This window comes from Herpailurus yagouaroundi, unplaced genomic scaffold, assembly GCF_014898765.1.
Source record: "Herpailurus yagouaroundi ecotype Mexico unplaced genomic scaffold, PumYag 140, whole genome shotgun sequence".
Classification (NCBI taxonomy): domain Eukaryota; kingdom Metazoa; phylum Chordata; class Mammalia; order Carnivora; family Felidae; genus Herpailurus; species Herpailurus yagouaroundi.
The window spans coordinates 59,157,075-59,175,701 of NW_024412395.1; the positions used below are offsets into that span (position 1 = coordinate 59,157,075).

Below are 18,627 nucleotides of genomic sequence, written 5' to 3' on the forward strand. Positions count from 1 at the left end.
TATGTCATTGGAGTCAAATTCAAATTAAGTGTCAAATGACTAGATTAAATGGTAAAATGCATCCCAAATTTATCATGGGTATAAAAGTGAGGAATAAGATGAACAATCTTGTAAGATTTCGGCACACACATACTATATATGTGCAGTCAAATTCAGTTATACTTAAATTCAATATATATTTTCCAATTCCAGCTATGTAAGTTTCTGCAATTTATCAACAAAAAAACTTTTTGTATTAGAGATTTCATGCTGTGAAACAATTCATGCAGTATGAATTGTTGAGGTGTGAACTAAAAGCCTTTAAAATTAAGTGAGACTAATTAGAATGATTCATCATATTCTAGGAAAATTAATATAGATATAAGATGTTCTTTGTTCTTAAAACATACCTGTTATTTTTACTCCTTCTTTTGTTTCTGCTGGTACACCAACACCAAACTCATTTTCTCCAGAGACTCGGAAGTAGTAAATTGCCCCTTCTTGTAAGTTGGTAACTTTGTAGGAGAGGCGGTTACAGTTGTTGGTCACAGAGACCCATGCTTTCTTACTGGCCTCACGTTTTTCTATGTGGTAATTCTTCACTGGTGCTCCACCATCGTTTTCCGGAACATCCCAGGATAACACTGCAGACTCTTTGGTTATATCATGTACAGTAATACTGGCCGGAGGACCAGGAGAATCTAAAACTTTGACAACTAAAGTCAGTGAAGCAGCGTTCAAAATATTCTGAATTGTTAATGTGTATTTTCCAGAATCACTTCTGTTGGCATTTTCAATAGTAAGTGATGTGCGAGAGTCTGTGGAATCAATATAAGCTCTAGTGCGGAGGTCAGTGTCTGGCTTACTCCACGAGACACTAGGTACTGGTCTTCCTCGGAAAGGTACGGTCATGGTAAATGAGGAACCAGCCTTGACAATCAAGGTCTTCTTCATTTCACTGTCAAGTTCAAATACAGGTTCTTCTTCTCTTTCTTTTGCTATTTGGGGATCAGAGCTATCACTGGGATCACTAGCACCAACCTTATTGATAGATCTTACTCTGAAAACATATTCAGCTCCTGTTGTTAGTCCACCTATGGTATATTCTGTGCCTCTTAAGTTCTGAATGGCAGTTTCCCATTCAGTCTCATCAGATTTTTTGTATTCTACAGTGTATCCAGTTACTGGGGCCCCACCATCAAACAGGGGCTTAACCCAGCTAATAGTTATATTTGTCTTGCCCGAGTCCACAATTCTGGGTTTGGATGGAGGAGATGGTAAGAACACTGGATCTTCTGCCCGAATTAAGGGAGAGGGTTCACTTGGAAGGCTCAGGCCAGCAGCATTTTCTGCATAAACCTGGTACTCATATTCACATCCTTCCCGAAGTCCAGTTGATTTTACTCTCAGATCATAAACTGGTTTTTTGTTTACACGCACCCATCGTAGGCTGTTTTTCTCTCGCCTTTCAATTATATATCCAGAGATTTCACTGCCTCCATCACTCTCAGGTCTTGACCAGCAAAGTGTCATGAACTCTTTGGTCACAGACGTAATCTCCAAAGATGTGGGTGGACTTGGAACTGTAAATGGATCTAGTGCCTTTACTGCCACACTCTCTAGGGGCTCACCAACACCATATTTATTAACGCCTGTTACTCTAAAGATGTATTCATTGCCTTTGAGTAACTTGGTTACTTTACAGGATGTTGTCCTTAATTCTCCTTCGCATATTGTCCATGCGAGGCGGCTCGTTTCACGTTTTTCTACAATGTAATAGTCGATGTCTGCGCCACCATTTTCTTGGGGCGGTCCCCAGGAAAGAGAGCATTTCTCAGCTGTGAGGCCAGTTATTTCAAGTGGTCCTGCTGGTGGGCCAGGCTTATCAAGTACCTTGCAATTAATTGCCATAGACCGAGTTCCTGCAACATTCTTTAGTGTTAGTACATACTGCCCAGTATCTCGTCTGACACAGTCTTTCACTGTTAACAGAGTATCATAGTCCGTTGAGACAATTTCTGTTCTTGCTCTTTCTTCAATTTCTACACCATCCTTGGCCCAGGAAATTACTGGCAGAGGTCGCCCTGCAATGTCTGCATGTATCTTAAGGACCTCTCCAGCTTTGACAACAATAACATCTCGGAACTTGACATCCATCATAATTCTTGGAGCCTCAACATCGTCTTTAACTGTAATAGGTCCAGTGGATTCAGATGGTTCACTAATGGAGTCAGCAGCATTCTTTGCAAAAACCCGGAATTCATAACGCTGATCTTCAGTAAGTTCAGTTACTTCAAAGTATGTTTCTTGTATGTTAGTAAAATTGCACTTCAGCCACCGGCCATCAGGTAGTTCTCTACGTTCGACAATGTATCCTGTGATCTTAGCTCCACCATCATAATGTGGTTTAGACCATTTAAGTGACACTGATTTTCTTGTGATATTTGTGACTTCAGGTTGTCCAGGAGGGTCACAAGGATCTCTTGCAGGGACTGGCTCACAAGACTTACTGCATTTACCAATTCCAGCAATATTCTCAGCATATACACGATACTCATACATCAGTCCTTCATCAAGGCCAGAGACTTTCATTTGAGTATCAGTGATGAGGATTTTATTTGCTTTCGACCAAAGAATACTGCTTCTCTCTTTATATTCAAGGTGATAGCCAATTACTTGACTTCCTCCATCATTTACTGGCACTTGCCAGGTTACAACCATGGTAGATTTTGTGGCATGTACAACTTTAGGAGTACCAGGAGGACCTGGGGGGCTGAATGGATACTCTGCAACAACAGGTGAAGATTCACTGTAGGAACTCTTGCCATAGCGGTTTTCTGCACAAACACGGAACTGATACTCACTTCCCGTTGTCAGACGAATTATTTTAATGGATGTTCTTGCAACTGCTTGTGAGACTGTGTGCCATGTTGTAGAAGTGGTTTCTCTCTTTTCAACGATGTAATTGCTAATTTGGCAGCCACCGTCATAGTCTGGAGGAGTCCAAGAAATTGTTACATTGTCACAGCTAACTTCATCAATATGTACAGGTCCTGGAGGTCCTGGTCTGTCAAGGACAATTACAGTAATAGGAACTGTTATGGATCCAGCACTGTTTGAAACACATAATTCATAAGTTCCAACATCCTCCCTTGAAGCTTCCTTAATAGATAGTGATGTTACAGTCTTTGAAGAAGAAACATTGACCCTTGTGGTTTCTTTAAGAATCTGACCATCTTTTTTCCAGCTTACAGTAGCTTGAGGTCTTCCTTTAAACGGAACATCAATCTTAAGTTGGTCTCTAGCCTTTACATTGAAAGTATTGAAAGGAAGCTCAACTGAGGGCTTTATTTCAATATCCCTTGCAATTACTGGCACTCCAAGTTGTCTTGGATCACTTCGTCCCTTTTCATTAACTGCAGCTACCCTGAAGGTATACTCTTCTCCAGCAGTTAGCCCAGATATAGTTGCTTCTAGAGTCTTGACTTGTGTGCAGGTACTCCATTTTTCACTCCCTTTAGTCTGCATTTCAACTACATAACCAGTAATTTTGCTGCCACCATCACTTTCTGGTTTCTCCCACTTAATTGTAGCTGTGTTATGAGTCACGTCGACAAGAGTTACTCTTCCAGGTGGGAGGGGTGGTTCAGAAACTTTAACAGGTTCAGCTGTTTCAGCTGGCAAACCAATCCCATATTCATTGGAAGCCAAGACTCGGAAGTAATAAGAACATCCTTCTTGTAGATTTTCAATTTTAAAAGAATTCTTAGTGCAATTGTTTGTAACAGTAGCATATGCTTTTCTTGTAGTTTCCCGTTTTTCAACAATGTAGTTTGTAATCTTAGCCCCACCATCAATAAGTGGTGGTTCCCAAGACAACGTCACCGAGTCTTTCTTTACCTCTCTTACATTCAAATTCACAGGGGCACTGGGCGAGTCAAGAACTCTGACGTTAACAAAAGCTGTTTTGGAGCCACTGTTATTTTCTAGTGTCAGATTATACCGACCGCTATCAAATCTGGTAACGTTATCAATTACCAACATTGTGTACGAGCTGGTCACCTCAATCTGGGCCCTCTCAGTGAGAACGCCTTCGGCCTTTTCCCATTTAACTTCAGGCTCTGGTCGACCTTTGATTGTGACAAATAAGCGTAAAGTAGTACTTGCACGCAGAACGACCACCTTTCTGAGATCAGCATCAAGTTCTATTTCTGGTGGCTCTAGCCTCTCTTTAGCAACAACTGAGCCAGGTATAGTTGCAGGTTCACCTACACCTTCAGAATTGATGGCACAAATACGGAAGTTATATTCAGTATTTTCTTTAAGCTTGGTCACTGTGAACTGCTTTCCTTGTAATCCTGTTGGTGGAGTGCAAATTGTCCATTCATCAGCCGCATCTTCTTTGACCTCAACAACATAGCCCTTGACAGGTGCGCCACCATCATAAATTGGCTTATTCCATGCCAGGGAGACAGAAGATCTGGAAGTATCTGTTACTTTTGGATTACTTGGTGGACCTGGTGGATACAAAGCATCACATGCACGATAGAAAACAGATGGCTCACTAGGTTCACCCACACCAGCTGCATTTTCAGCAGCAACTCTGAACTCATAGGAATGACCTTCGGTAAGGCCAGTTACTCTGAGTCGGAGATCTGTTAGTGTTTTCTTGTTGCACTTGGTCCATCTAATACCTTCCTTATCTCGTTTTTCAAGAATGTAGCCCTCAATTTCAGCACCTCCGTCATCCACTGGGCGTGCCCATGTTACTACCATAGAGTCTTTGGTGATTGCTGAGGCTTCAGGTGGTGAAGGAGGACCTGGTGGTTTATAAGGATTACAGGCTATGACAGGCTCAGATTCCAAAGGCTCTCCAATTCCATATTTATTCACAGCCATGACACGGAAAATGTACTCATTACCAGGAAGAAGTTTAGTGACTTTGTAGTTAAGGGCCTGTACCTCAGTTGAAACCTGGGTCCAGGAGAGTCTGCTTGTTTCTCTCTTTTCAATGATGTAATGTGAAATACTAGCACCACCATCTTGTAAAGGTGGGTTCCATGCCAGGTAACATTTCTCAGCAGTCACTCCAGAAACTTTCAGAGGTCCTTCAGGGGGCCCTGGCCTGTCAAGTACCTTTACGGTAATTGGGATAGACTTTGTACCACCAACATTGCTGAGTTTCAGAATATATTGTCCTCCATCAGTACGTATGCAGTCTTTGACAACAAGAGTGGTTCTCTGAATAGTAGACTTAATTTCCATCCTAGCAGCTGTTTCTTCAAGCTCTCTTCCATCTTTTGACCAAACAATATCAGGTATAGGTTTGCCGCGGATATCAGCTTCAAGGACAAAAGTCTCTCCTGCATGAACAATGATTACATCTTTATATTTTGGATCCATCGAGGCATTTGGTGCATCAATTTCATCTCTTGCAGTGATGGCACCAGTGCTTTCAGAGGGTTCACTTAAGTTGCCAGCTGCATTTCTTGCAATTACTCTAAATTCATATCTTTGGTCTTCTACAAGTCCACTCACTGTAAATTCAGTTTCTAATACATTGGTAAAGCTGGCTTTCATCCAGCGGCCATCAGGTAGATCTTTCTTCTCTACAATATAACCTGTTATTTTGCTACCACCATCATAGGCAGGTTTCTTCCATTTCAGTGTGACATTGTTTCTTGTAATAACAATGGCTTCAGGGCGACCAGGTGGGTCACATGGATCACGAGCGACAAAGCATTCTGACACTTTGCTAGGCTTGCCAATGCCAACGATATTTTCAGCAGAAACTCTGAACTCATACTCAAGGCCTTCATCAAGCCCAGTTGTTTTGAATTTGGTGTCTTGAATGAGAGTCTTATTTAATTTGACCCATAAAATGCTGTTCTTTTCTTTCTGTTCAAGATGGTAGCCAATAACTTTGCTACCTCCATCATTAACTGGCTCATGCCACTGCACAACCATTTGATCTCTTGAAATGGATGTCACAAAAGGAGTTCCAGGTGGTCCAGGTTCTTTAAATGGATATTGTACAATAACCGGTTTAGAATCCAGAGGGGCACTTTTTCCATACCTGTTTTCTGCAAAAATTCTAAACTGGTATTCAGTGCCTGTTTTCAGTTTGGTTACTTTTATCGTTGTTCTTGCAACTGTTGCTGATACTATATGCCAAGTGGTGGTAGTTGTATCTCGCTTCTCTACAATGTAGTTGCTTATTTGGCAGCCACCAGTATAGGCTGGAGGTTCCCAAGATATGACCACAAAGTCTGCACTAACTTCATCAAACCTAACTGGTCCAACTGGAGGTCCAGGCTTTTCCAAAACAATAATGCTGAGATTTTCTGTTGCTGTACCTGCACTATTTGTTGCTGTTATAGTATATTTTCCAAAGTCATCTTTGTTACTCTCTTTAATGTGCAAAATACTTGAAGTAGCTGTTTCCTCAACATTTACTCTTGTTGTCTGTTTAAGAGGTTCACCATCTTTGACCCATGAAATTGTAGGTCTTGGTCGGCCGATAACTGGAATTTCAATTTTAAGATCTTCCCCAGCTTGGACACTGTATGTGTTAAATGGTAATTTAAAACTAGGCTGTATAGTCAAGTCCTTGGCTATCACAGGAACACCAAGCACTCTTGGATCGCTTTTTCCTTTCTCATTGTAAGCCTTGACACGGAACTGATATTCTTGTCCAGAGCTCAAACTAGTAACAACTGCGTTACAGACTTTGGATTCAGCCACAACACTCCATTTTTCTGTTCCTTTAGGCTGCATTTCAACAACATACCCCAAGACTCTGCTACCACCGTCATGTTCAGGTTTCTCCCACATCAACGAGGCACTGGTCTGGGACACATCAGTGAGTGTAACTTTTCCTGGTGGGGAAGGAGGTTCAGCAGCTTTCACAGCATCAACAGTTTCCACTGGAACACCAACTCCAAATTCATTTTCAGCCATAACTCTAAAGTAATAAATGGCTCCTTCTGTAAGATTCTCAACTTTAAAGCTTGTTTTACCGCATTTATTACTCACATTAGCATATGCTTTTCTGGTTGACTCACGTTTGTCAATAACATAGTTCTTGACCTTTGAACCCCCATCAATGACGGGTGGCTCCCATACCAGAAGGATAGAATCTTTTTTCACTTCTTTGACTGTCAAATTCTGTGGTGGTCCTGGGGTGTCAAGAACTTTCACAGTTACAAAAGCAGATTTAGATCCGCTGCTGTTTTCCAGCTTGAGAATGTATTTTCCAGCATCATTTCTATCACAGTTATCTATTGATAGTTGGGTATAGTTTACTCCCTTTTCAATTTGGACCTTATCTGTGAATTCACCTTCCTCTCGAGACCAGGTGATTTCGGGTGTTGGGCGACCTTTGAATGGAATGTGAATTCTGGCAGATCCACCAGCTCTTACAACGATTCCTTTCCTTAATTCAGAGTCAAGGTCAAGTTCAGGTGCTTCAAGTTTATCTTCTGGCTTCACAGTACCAGGAACTGATGTGGCCTCACCTAAACCAACTTTATTGAGGGCACAGATGCGTATTTTATACTCTTGGTGCTCAATGAGTTTTGCAATTTCAAATCGAGTGACTCTCAGGCCAGTCTGTGGAGTAACTATTTGCCATTCTTCTTCATCTGCTTTACAGATTTCTACTACATATCCTAGGATCTCACTGCCACCATCATAGATGGGCTTACCCCAGGCAAGTGTAATTGAATTTTTAGTGGTGTCTACAATGTGTGCATTTGTGGGTGGGCCAGGTTTGAAAACAGGATCGCAAGCCTTGTAATAAACTGTAGCTGGACTTGGTTCTCCAACTCCAGCAGCATTTTCTGCAGAGACTCTGAATTCGTACTCATGATCTTCTGTTAATCCCGTTACTCTTAGACGCAAATCTGTAATGCGCCGTTTGTTACATTTTATCCACCTAATGCCACTTCTGTCTCTTTTCTCTACAATGTAACCAATAATCTCACTTCCACCATCACTATCTGGACGGTTCCAACAGACGGTCATGGAATCCTTGGCAATGTTTGTGACTTCCAAGCTTTTCGGTGGTCCAGGAAGCACAAATGGATTTTTCATTAGTACTGGTGCAGATTCCAAAGGCTCTCCAACACCGTATTTGTTGACAGCCATTATACGGAAAACATATTCATTCCCTTCTAGGAGTTTGGTAACTTTCAGAGAATTGGTCACAACTTCCGAAGCAACAACAGTCCAGGCAAGTCGACTTGTTTCTCTCTTTTCAACAACATAGTGAGAAATGTCACTGCCACCATCTTGAAGTGGTGGAGACCATGTTAAAGAGCATTTTTCAGAAGTGACTCCAGTAACCTGGACTGGCCCTTCTGGAGGTCCTGGTCTATCTAATACTTTCACATTTACTGGGAATGACTTAGAACCTGCAACATTGGAAGCTCTTAAAATATACTGTCCACCATCAATTCTAATGGCATCCTTTATAATAAGTAAAGCCTTGAAATCTGTGTTCTTTATTTCACATCTGGCAGATTCTTCAACTTCCTTATCTCCTCGTAACCACTCAATGGTAGGTAGGGGCTTTCCATGGACGTCAGCCTCAAGCCTGAATGTTTCTCCAGCATTTACCACAATCGTGTCTCTGAATTTTGGATCCATTGAAATTCTTGGGAGTTCAACCTCATCCTTGGCAGTTATTGGTCCAGTACTGTCAGAAGGTTTACTTATTGCCCCAGCGGCATTCTTTGCAATGACTCTGAACTCATATCTTTGATCTTCAGTAAGACCTGACACAGTAAATTGAGTTTCAATGACATTTGTGAAGCTGGCTTTCATCCAGCGACCCTCCGGCAAATCACGTTTCTCTACAATGTAACCTGTAATCATACTTCCACCATCATATGCAGGTTTGGTCCATTGTAAAGTGATTTCATTTCTTTTAACCATTATTGCTTCTGGGGTTCCTGGTGGGTCACAGGGATCTCTGGCTACATAGCATTCAGAATTCTTGCTTGCTTTGCCTACTCCAACAATATTTTCAGCATAAACTCTGAATTCATATTCAATGCCCTCTTCCAGATTGAGTGCTTTAAACTGGGTGTCATGAATAATAGTTTTGTTGACTTTTGTCCATAAAATACTATTTCTTTCCTTTCTCTCAAGGTGGTAACCTATGACTGGGCTCCCACCATTATTGATTGGTTCATGCCACTGAATGACCATGGAGTCTTTGGAAATGGCTGTGGCAAATGGTGTGCCCGGGGGGCCTGGTTCTTTGTAGGGATATTGAGCTACAATTGGATCAGACTCCAAGGCAAAGCTTTGTCCATATCTGTTTTCAGCAAAGATTCTGAATTGGTATTCTGTACCAGTTTTCAGTTTGGTCACTTTGAGTGTGGTTCTGGCAACAGTAGCAGAAACTGTATCCCATACTGTGGTGGTTGTATCTCTTTTCTGAACAATGTAGTTGGTGATCTGGCAGCCCCCTGTATATACTGGGGGATTCCAAGATAGTGTAATACTTTCAGCACTGACTTCATCAAATTTAACAGGTCCTTTTGGAGGATCAGGTTTATCTAGAGTTGTAATTTCAATGGATGCTGTTTTCTGACCCACAATATTAGCAACTGTGATTCCATAATGTCCACCATCATCCTTATGAGTTTCTTTAATACTGAGTATAGTGAGGTCAGGTGAGTCCGTGACATTGACTCTTGTAGTCTGCTTCAGTGGAAGATCATCTTTAGTCCAGGTAATGGTTGGCTTAGGACGCCCAGCAATTGGCACTTCTATTTTCAAGTCTTGGCCAACCTGTACACTGTAATTGTTGAATGCAGGTCTTACATCTGGCTCAATGACCAGATCTTTGGCAACTATTGGAACTGCAAGGGACCTAGGATCACTTCTTCCCTTTTCATTTACAGCAACAACTCTAAAGAGATATTCTTCTCCCTGAGTTAGGTTAGTAATCACTGCTTCAAGGGACTTGACACGAGCACACTCTGACCATTTCTCACTGTGTTTAGCTTGCATTTCCACAATATACTGAATGATTTTGCTGCCACCATCATGTTCAGGCTTTGTCCAACTCAAAGAAACACTGTTTCTGGTGACATCATCCACAGTTATTTTTCCTGGAGGTTGTGGGACTTCTGCAACCTTAATTGGATCAGTAGTGTGGGCAGGAAGGCCAATACCATACTCGTTCTCAGCTGTGACTCTAAAGTAGTAACTGCATCCTTCTTGGAGTTGATCAATCTTCCAAGAATTCTTATGGCAATTTGTTACAACTGCAGCATATGATTTTCTTGTGGCTTCACGTTTCTCAACAATGTAATTTTTAATTTTGGATCCTCCATCCAAAAGAGGAGGTTCCCAGGTAATAGATACTGAGTCTTTAGTGATTTCTGTGACTTTCAGATTAACAGGTGGACTTGGTGTATCCAGGACTCTCACAGTAACAAAGGCAGACTTTGTTCCACTGCTGTTTTCTAACGTGAGAGTATATTTTCCACTATCGTATCGGTTGACGTTGTCAAGAACAAGAGAGGTGAAACTGCTAGTGACATCAATTATAGCTGCATCTCGGATTTCACCATCCATCTTCCCCCATTTAACTTCTGGTGTGGGACGACCTTTAATAGGAACAAATAGCCTTAAGGAGCCACCTGCCCTTATATTTATAATTTTCCTTAGTTCTAGGTCAAGCTCAATGTCTGGGGCTTCCAATTTTTCTTCAACTATAACAGGTCCAGGGACATCAGCATGTTCTCCAACTCCAGCTTTATTAATAGCACAGATACGGAAGTTGTATTCATGCTTTTCCAACAGCTTTTCTACTTCTATATTTGTTTTATTGATTCCAGTTGGTGGAGTGCACATTGTCCATTCACCAACACTCACATCACATTTTTCAACAATGTATCCTTGGATTTCACAGCCACCATCATATATTGGTTTGCTCCAAGAAAGGAAGACAGAAGATCTGGTAACATCCACAACTTTGGGATTGTTTGGAGGTCCTGGTTTATAAATAGGATCACAAGCCTTTTGGTAAGCAGAAGGTGGGCTTGGTTCACTAAGCCCAGCAGCATTCTCAGCTGAGACTCTGAATTCATAATCGTGATTTTCTATGAGTCCAGTTACTCTCAGGCGCAATTCTCCAATCAGGCGTTTGTGGCACCTTGTCCATCTAATGCCCTCCTTATCCCGTTTTTCAAGAACATATCCAAGAATCTCACTGCCACCATCAGATGCTGGTCTTTCCCATACAACAGTCATTGAGTCCTTGGTCACTGTTGTGATTTCTGGGGCCTTTGGCGCATCTGGCACTACAAAAGGATTCTTGGCAATTACTGGTTCAGATTCAAGAGGTTCGCCAACACCGTATTTGTTTACAGCCATTATACGGAAAACATATTCGTTGCCTTCAAGAAGCTTAGTAACCTTATGGCTGAGAGTTTGCACATTGGCATCAACCAGGGTCCAAACTAAGCGGCTGGTTTCTCTCCTTTCCACAATATAATTTATGATGTCACTCCCACCATCCTGTAGCGGGGGTTTCCAAGCTAGTGTGCATTTTTCTGCTGTCACTCCTGATACAACAACAGGTCCTTCAGGTGGCCCTGGTCTATCAAGAACTTTGACGTTTACAGTAACTGATCTCTCCCCTGCGACATTTTTGGCCTTTAGTATATAATTTCCACTGTCAACGCGTACTGCGTCCTTTACGCTGAGACTGGTGGCAAAGTCCGTGCTCTTTATTTCTAATCGGGCTGTATCTGAAAGCTCCTGATCGCCTTTTACCCACTGAATGGTTGGTATCGGTTTGCCATAAATATCTGCATCAACCCTGAATGACTCGCCAGCATGAACCACAATCGTGTCTTTGTATTTTGGATCCATACTTATCCGTGGTGGCTCTACCTCATCCCTTGCTGTTATTGCTCCTGTGCTTTCTGAAGGCTCACTGAGCACTCCTGCAGCATTTCGAGCTATGACCCGGAACTCATATCTATGATCTTCAACTAGGCCAGTTACTTCAAACTGAGTGTCAATGACATTTGTAAAACTGGCCTTCATCCAACGACCCTCAGGCAATTCTTTCTTCTCAACAATATAACCAGTGATCTTGCTTCCACCATCATAAGTGGGTTTCTTCCACTGTAGAGTCACAGAATTTCGCGTGACAATAATTGCCTCTGGCCGTCCTGGTGGGTCGCATGGGTCACGAGCTACATAGCATTCTGACACCTTGCTTGGCTTGCCGATGCCCACGATGTTCTCTGCGGAGACTCTAAATTCATATTCAATGCCTTCATCGAGGCCAGTTGTTTTAAACTTGGTTTGAGGAATAGGTGTTTTATTCAACTTCACCCAGAGGATACTATTTCTTTCCTTGCGTTCTAGATGATAGCCGATGACTTTGCTACCTCCATCACTGACTGGCTCATTCCATTGTACTTCCATGCTGTCCTTGGAGGAGAGTGTTACAAATGGTGTGCCTGGTGGACCAGGAACTTTGAATGGATACTGGGCTACAACAGGCTCTGAATTGAGGTAGGTACTCTTTCCATATCTGTTTTCAGCTGCAATCCTAAACTGATATTCACATCCAGTCTTTAATCTGCAAGCCTTTATTGTTGTCCTTGCAACAGTAGCTGACACAATTTGCCAGGTGGTTGTGGAAGTGTCCCGTTTTTCTACAATGTAATTATTGATAGAACTCCCACCATCATACTTAGGTGGGCCCCAGGAAAGAGTAATACTATCAGCTGTCACTTCATCCATTTTAACTGGTCCAGTTGGAGGCCCTGGTTTGTCAAGAACAATAATATTAAGGGTTTCAGTAGCTTCACCAGCCGAGTTTGTCAATTTAACTGTGTAATGTCCAACATCTTCTCGGCAGGCTTCCTTTATTGTCAGTAGTGAATTATTTTCCGTGCTCTCTGCATTTACTCTAGTTGTCTGCTTCAGTGGTACATCATCTTTATGCCACATAACAGCAGGTGTAGGGCGTCCAATGAATGGAACATCAACTTTTAGGTCTTCACCTGCCAGTACAGTGAAAGTATTGAACAGGAGTTTGAAGGCCGGTGGGATGACAAGATCTTTGGCAATCACTGGCACACTCAGTTGTCTAGGATCACTGATACCCTTTTCATTCTGAGCTGAAACACGGAAAGAGTATTCTTCACCCTGAATTAATCCAGTTATAGTGGCTTCGGTGACTTTGACTGTGGCACATGTGGCCCATTTGTCACTACCTTTGCTCTGCATCTCAACAATGTAGCCTAGAATTCGGCTGCCTCCATCATGCTCTGGTTTTTCCCAAGAGAGTGACACGCTATTTCTGGTGACATCCATCAAAGTTATTTTTCCTGGAGGAAGGGGTCGTTCTGATGCTTTCACAGATTCTGCAGTTTCAGCAGGCAGCCCGATGCCATATTCATTTTCAGCAAGAACCCTGAAATAGTAACTACACCCTTCTTGAAGCTGGTCTACCTTCCAGGAAGTCTTGTGGCAATTTGTTGCAACAGTTGAATATGCTTTTCTTGTTGATTCCCTCTTTTCAACAATATAGTTCTTTATTTTTGAACCACCATCAAGGAGGGGAGGCTCCCATGTCAATGTGACAGATGTCTTAGTGACCTCCTTTACCTTAAGATCCTGTGGAGGGCCTGGTGTATCCAGTACTCTAACATTGACAAATGCAGACTTGCTGCCTGAGCTGTTTTCTATAGTTAGTATGTATTTGCCACTGTCGAATCTGTTTACATTTCCAACAATGAGCAGGGTGTAAGAGCTTGTGGATTCAATGCTAGCTTTATCTAAAGATTCTCCATGTTCCCGGGTCCACTTCACCTCAGGTGCAGGCCTTCCTTTGATTGGAACAAAAAGTCTCAGGGTACAACAAGCCCTTATCGTAACAACTTTGCGCAGGTCAGCATCCAGCTCAATCTCTGGAGGTAGCATCCTATCTTCAGCCTTTGGAGTTCCAGGAACAAGTGCAGGTTCTCCCATTCCTTCAGAATTCATGGCATAGATTCGGATTTTATATTCCTGATTCTCTTTGAGGTTGGTGATGGTGTAAGAAGTTGCCTTGAGCCCAGCTGGTGGAGTGACAATCTGCCATTCATCTTCCTCTGGCAGGGCAATCTCAACAATATACCCAGTGATTTCTGAGCCACCATCATAGATTGGTTTATTCCAAGCAATTGAAATGGATGATCTGCTTGTATCTAGAACACGTGGGTTACCTGGTGGGCCGGGCTTAAACACAGCATCACAAGCTTTATAAAATGGACTGGCAGGACTTGGTGCACTAATTCCAGCAGCATTTTCAGCCATAATCCTGAACTCATATTCGTGTCCTTCTGTCAGTCCAGACACTTTATATCTTAAATCTGTAAGAGTTTTTTTGTTGCATTTAACCCAGCGTTGCCCAGCTTTATCATGTCGTTCTACAATATAATTGATGATTTCACTTCCACCATCAGAGTCAGGATGTCCCCAGCAGACAACCATTGAATCTTTAGTAATAGCTGTAACTTCAGGGTTTTTGGGTGGATCAGGGGGTCCATAAGGGTTTACTGCAAGCACAGGCTCTGATTCCAGTGGTTCTCCTACTCCATATTTATTTACAGCCATGACGCGGAATATGTATTCATTGCCTTTCAAAAGTTTAGTGACCTTTAGTTTGGTCACTTGGACTTCGGAGGCTACATTCGTCCATGCCAATCTGCTGGTTTCACGTTTCTGAACTATGTAATGATCAATTTTGGCACCTCCATCATCCAGTGGAGGCAGCCATGACAACACACATTTTTCTGATGTCACTTCGGATACAGTTAAAGGTCTTTCAGGTGGGCCTGGTCTATCAAGAACTTTGACATTGAAAATATGCTTAGCAAAACCACCAGGATTAGTTGCTGTAAGAGTATAGGCACCACTGTCTCTTCTTGATGAATCCTTGTTTACCAGATTAGTTGAGAAATCCGCAATTCTTATTTCTAACTTTGCTGTGCCTTCAAGCTCCTTTCCATCTTTGGTCCATTCCATTGTTGGAGGTGGGCGACCTGAGACATCAGCTTCTAGCTTGAATGTTTCACCCGCTTTTAATATAACTGTGTCTTTAAATTTAACATCCACCATTATCCTTGGTGCTTGCACATCATCCCTGCACGTGATAGCATCTGATGGCTCAGATGGTGGACTAATAGCACCAGCAGCATTTTTAGCAATGACACGGAATTCATAGGCAGCATCTTCTGTTAGGCCGCTGACTGTAAATTCATTCTCCAAAATGTTGCTGAAGTTGGCTTTCAGCCACCGTCCATTGGGAAGGTCTCTCTTTTCAACTATATAACTAGTAATTTTAAAGCCTCCAGTATATTCAGGCTTAGCCCATTTAAGTGTCACTGTGTGTCTAGTAATATTTAGAGGAACTGGTTTCCCAGGTGGGTCAATGGGATCTAAAGCAAGCATGGGTTCAGATGGCTTGCTTGGCTTGCTTTTTCCTGCCATGTTTTCTGCGATCACTCGGAATTCATAAGCAATACCATCTGTAAGTCCACTTGATTTGAAAATGTTGCCTGGTACTAATGCTTTGCTCACAGTCTGCCAGAGAATACCGTTTCGTTCTTTTCTTTCAATGTGATATCCTAAAATAGGGCTTCCACCATCAGTAAGAGGTTCATGCCAGCTAATTGTTATTGAATCCTTGGTAACCGCCGTCACCTGAGGGGTCCCAGGAGGCCCAGGAACCTTAAATGGATAGCTGGCAACTACAGATGCTGAGGTGATTGGTGGTCCAACTCCATATCTATTTTGAGCTTTTACCCGGAATTGATACTCCACTCCAGTAGTAAGGCGAGTGGCTTTATAGGTAGTGCGTATAACGGTGGTGGCTAACTCAACCCACGTAGTACTGTCAGTCTGTCGCATTTCTACAATATAGTTGCTTATTGGTACACCTCCATCGTTCTCAGGTGGGTCCCAAGAGAAGGTTACAAAATCAGATGAAACTTCATCAAATTTGATTGGTCCAGTAGGTGGCCCTGGGATATCATGGACTTGAATGGTGATGGTATCACCAACCTCTCCTACAATGTTTCTTGCTGTTAATGGATAGGGTCCACTATCACTTCTTACACACTCATTGATATTTAAGATGGTTGAAGTTGCTGTATTTTCAACATTAACTCTCTGTGTCTGTTTAAGAATTTGGTCTCCTTTTTTCCACGTAACTGTGGGCTTTGGTCGACCAAGCACTGGAATTTCAACTTTGATGTTGTCACCGGCTCTGGCAATGACTAATTTCTGATAAATGCCACGGAGATCCAATTCTGGAAGCGATGTCTGTTCCTTAACAATGACAGGTCTGCTTTCTCTAGGCGCACTTCTTCCCGCACTGTTCACTGCCATCACTTGGAAGGTGTATTCTTCCCCTTCGGTTAGATTCTTCACAACACATTCTAACCCTTTCACAGTTGTGATATGGGTCCATTGGTCAGAGCCTTTTCTCTGGGCTTCAATCACATAGCCAGTGATCTTACTGCCACCGTCATGCTTTGGTTTAGGCCATGCTAGGCTGACTGTGCTCTTAGTTATGTCCATAATGTTAAGACTGTCAGGTGGTGATGGTGCTTCGGAGGCTTTTACAGGTTCTGTTGTTTCTGCTGGCTCACCAATTCCATATTCATTTTCTGCCATCACTCTGAAGAAGTATTCACATCCTTCAGTCAAGCCAGTAACTTTATATGTGCATTTATGGCACTTAGTGGTGGCTGTGGAGTAAGATTTCCGTGTTGCTTCTCGTTTTTCCACAATATAGTTTGTTATACGTGAGCCCCCATCTATCAGAGGGAGGTCCCAGTGGAGGGTGACACTGTCCTTTGTGATGTCCGTAGGCCTTAGGTTAAGGACAGGTCCTGGGGTATCCAAGACTCTGACATTAACGAAGCCACTTTTCTTCCCCGCAGGGTTTTCAATGGTCATGACAAATTTACCAGTGTCGTATCTGTTACATTCTGGTATAATCAAAAGAGTAAATGATTCCGTGTTCTCAATGTTAGCTCGGTTTTTAAGGTTGATACCGTCTTTGGTCCATGTCACTTCAGGAGCAGGACGACCTTTAATTGGGACGAATATTCTAATGCTAAGTCCTGCTCTAACAACAAGTGTTCTTCGAAGCTCAGCATCTAGTTCAAAATCAGGAGCCATTTCCCGTTCTACAATTTCAACATCTGGAATCACTGCTGGCTCCCCAATACCTGCATCATTGATGGCTCTGATTCTAAAATTGTATTTTTCTTTAGTCTGAAGATCAGAGACAACAAATTGAGTGATTCGGAGAGCAGTGCCTGTTGTGTCTTTTATCCAGGCCTCATCTCCTACTTTTTGATGCTCTACAACATAACCAGTGATTTCAAGTCCTCCATCATAATGAGGCTTGCCCCAGGCCAAAGAAGCAGATTTCTTGGTAGTATCAGTGATGTGTGGATTTGAAGGTGGGCCTGGGGGATCTGAAATAGAAACAAAGACACAAAAATGTATATTAAGAGTTTAGCTTTTGGATAACTTCTATGAAATATTGGTAGTCCCACATGAGTGATGTTGAAAAAAATAAATACTAACATGCTACATCTTTCATTAGAACAGGATTTGAAGCATCACTAGGTGGACCAATTCCTGCTTTGTTTTCTGCACTGACACGGAATTCGTAGGTATTTCCTTCTTGCAGTCCTGTTACTTTGCATCTGAGATCTGAAACTGGCATCTTTGTTGCTCTCACCCATCGCAAGCCTTTCTTTTCTCTCCTGTCAATGTGATATCCTGTGATTTCACTACCACCATCATCAGCTGGTCTTTTCCAGCTGACAGTGGCAGTGTTTTTAGTGACATTTGAAACCTCTGGTTTTCCAGGAGGGCCAGGGGGACCTGAAAAGGAAGTAAATTTATGAGAAATCCATGATTTCACAAACTGTGCTACAAATGTTAACAGGTCAGTTGTCTTATACGCTCTACATACCAAATCTGTCTACCATTTTGACAGGTTCAGACTGTACAGGTTCTCCTTTCCCATACTGGTTTACAGCTGAGACCCGGAAGAGGTACTCATTTCCTTGGATAAGTTTGGTTGCCACATGCCTGCAAGACTGAATATCTTCAGCAACCACTGTCCACAAAAGTCGGCTGGTCTCTCTCTTTTCAAGAACATAGGACTTAATCGGTGAGCCACCATCTTCCAATGGAGGTGTCCACGTAAGTGTTGCTTTTTCAGCAGAAACATTACTGATTTCAATGGGACCTGGGGGGCCAGGTACATCGAGGACTGTTACCTTCACATGTTCTTCCTTTGTGCCAAAAGGATTGGTAGCAGTAATGGTATATTCACCAGCATCTTTCCTAGTGGCGTACTTGATAGTAAGCATGGAAGATGTTGGAGTCGAAGATATCTGAACGATATCTGATGGTCTAATGTCTTTTCCGGCCCTAGACCAACTTGACTTTGGAAGGGGCTTGCCAAGAATGCTAATGGCACTCAAAACAATGGTATCTCCTGCTTTAATTGTTAGCCCATCTTTTATTGTGGGATCAAGGACGATGGTTGGTGCCTCTGCAAAGAAAAAAAATACATTTTAATCAAAAAAGGAA

At 42.4% G+C, this 18,627-nt stretch overlaps 1 protein-coding gene across 3 annotated transcripts in view; it reads right to left on the minus strand.

The window, feature by feature from the left end:
* The window catches only part of TTN (titin), a 275,680-nt gene that overhangs the window by 32,875 nt on the left and 224,178 nt on the right, over positions 1–18,627 (minus strand). For all 3 annotated transcript variants that reach the window (XM_040475510.1, XM_040475509.1, XM_040475508.1), the window contains 3 exons: positions 18,002–18,589; positions 17,608–17,910; positions 390–17,495 (listed from right to left, as the gene is read on the minus strand). In XM_040475510.1, coding sequence (XP_040331444.1) covers positions 390–17,495; positions 17,608–17,910; positions 18,002–18,589 — 17,997 coding nt within the window. The remainder of the gene's footprint in view (positions 1–389; positions 17,496–17,607; positions 17,911–18,001; positions 18,590–18,627) is intronic.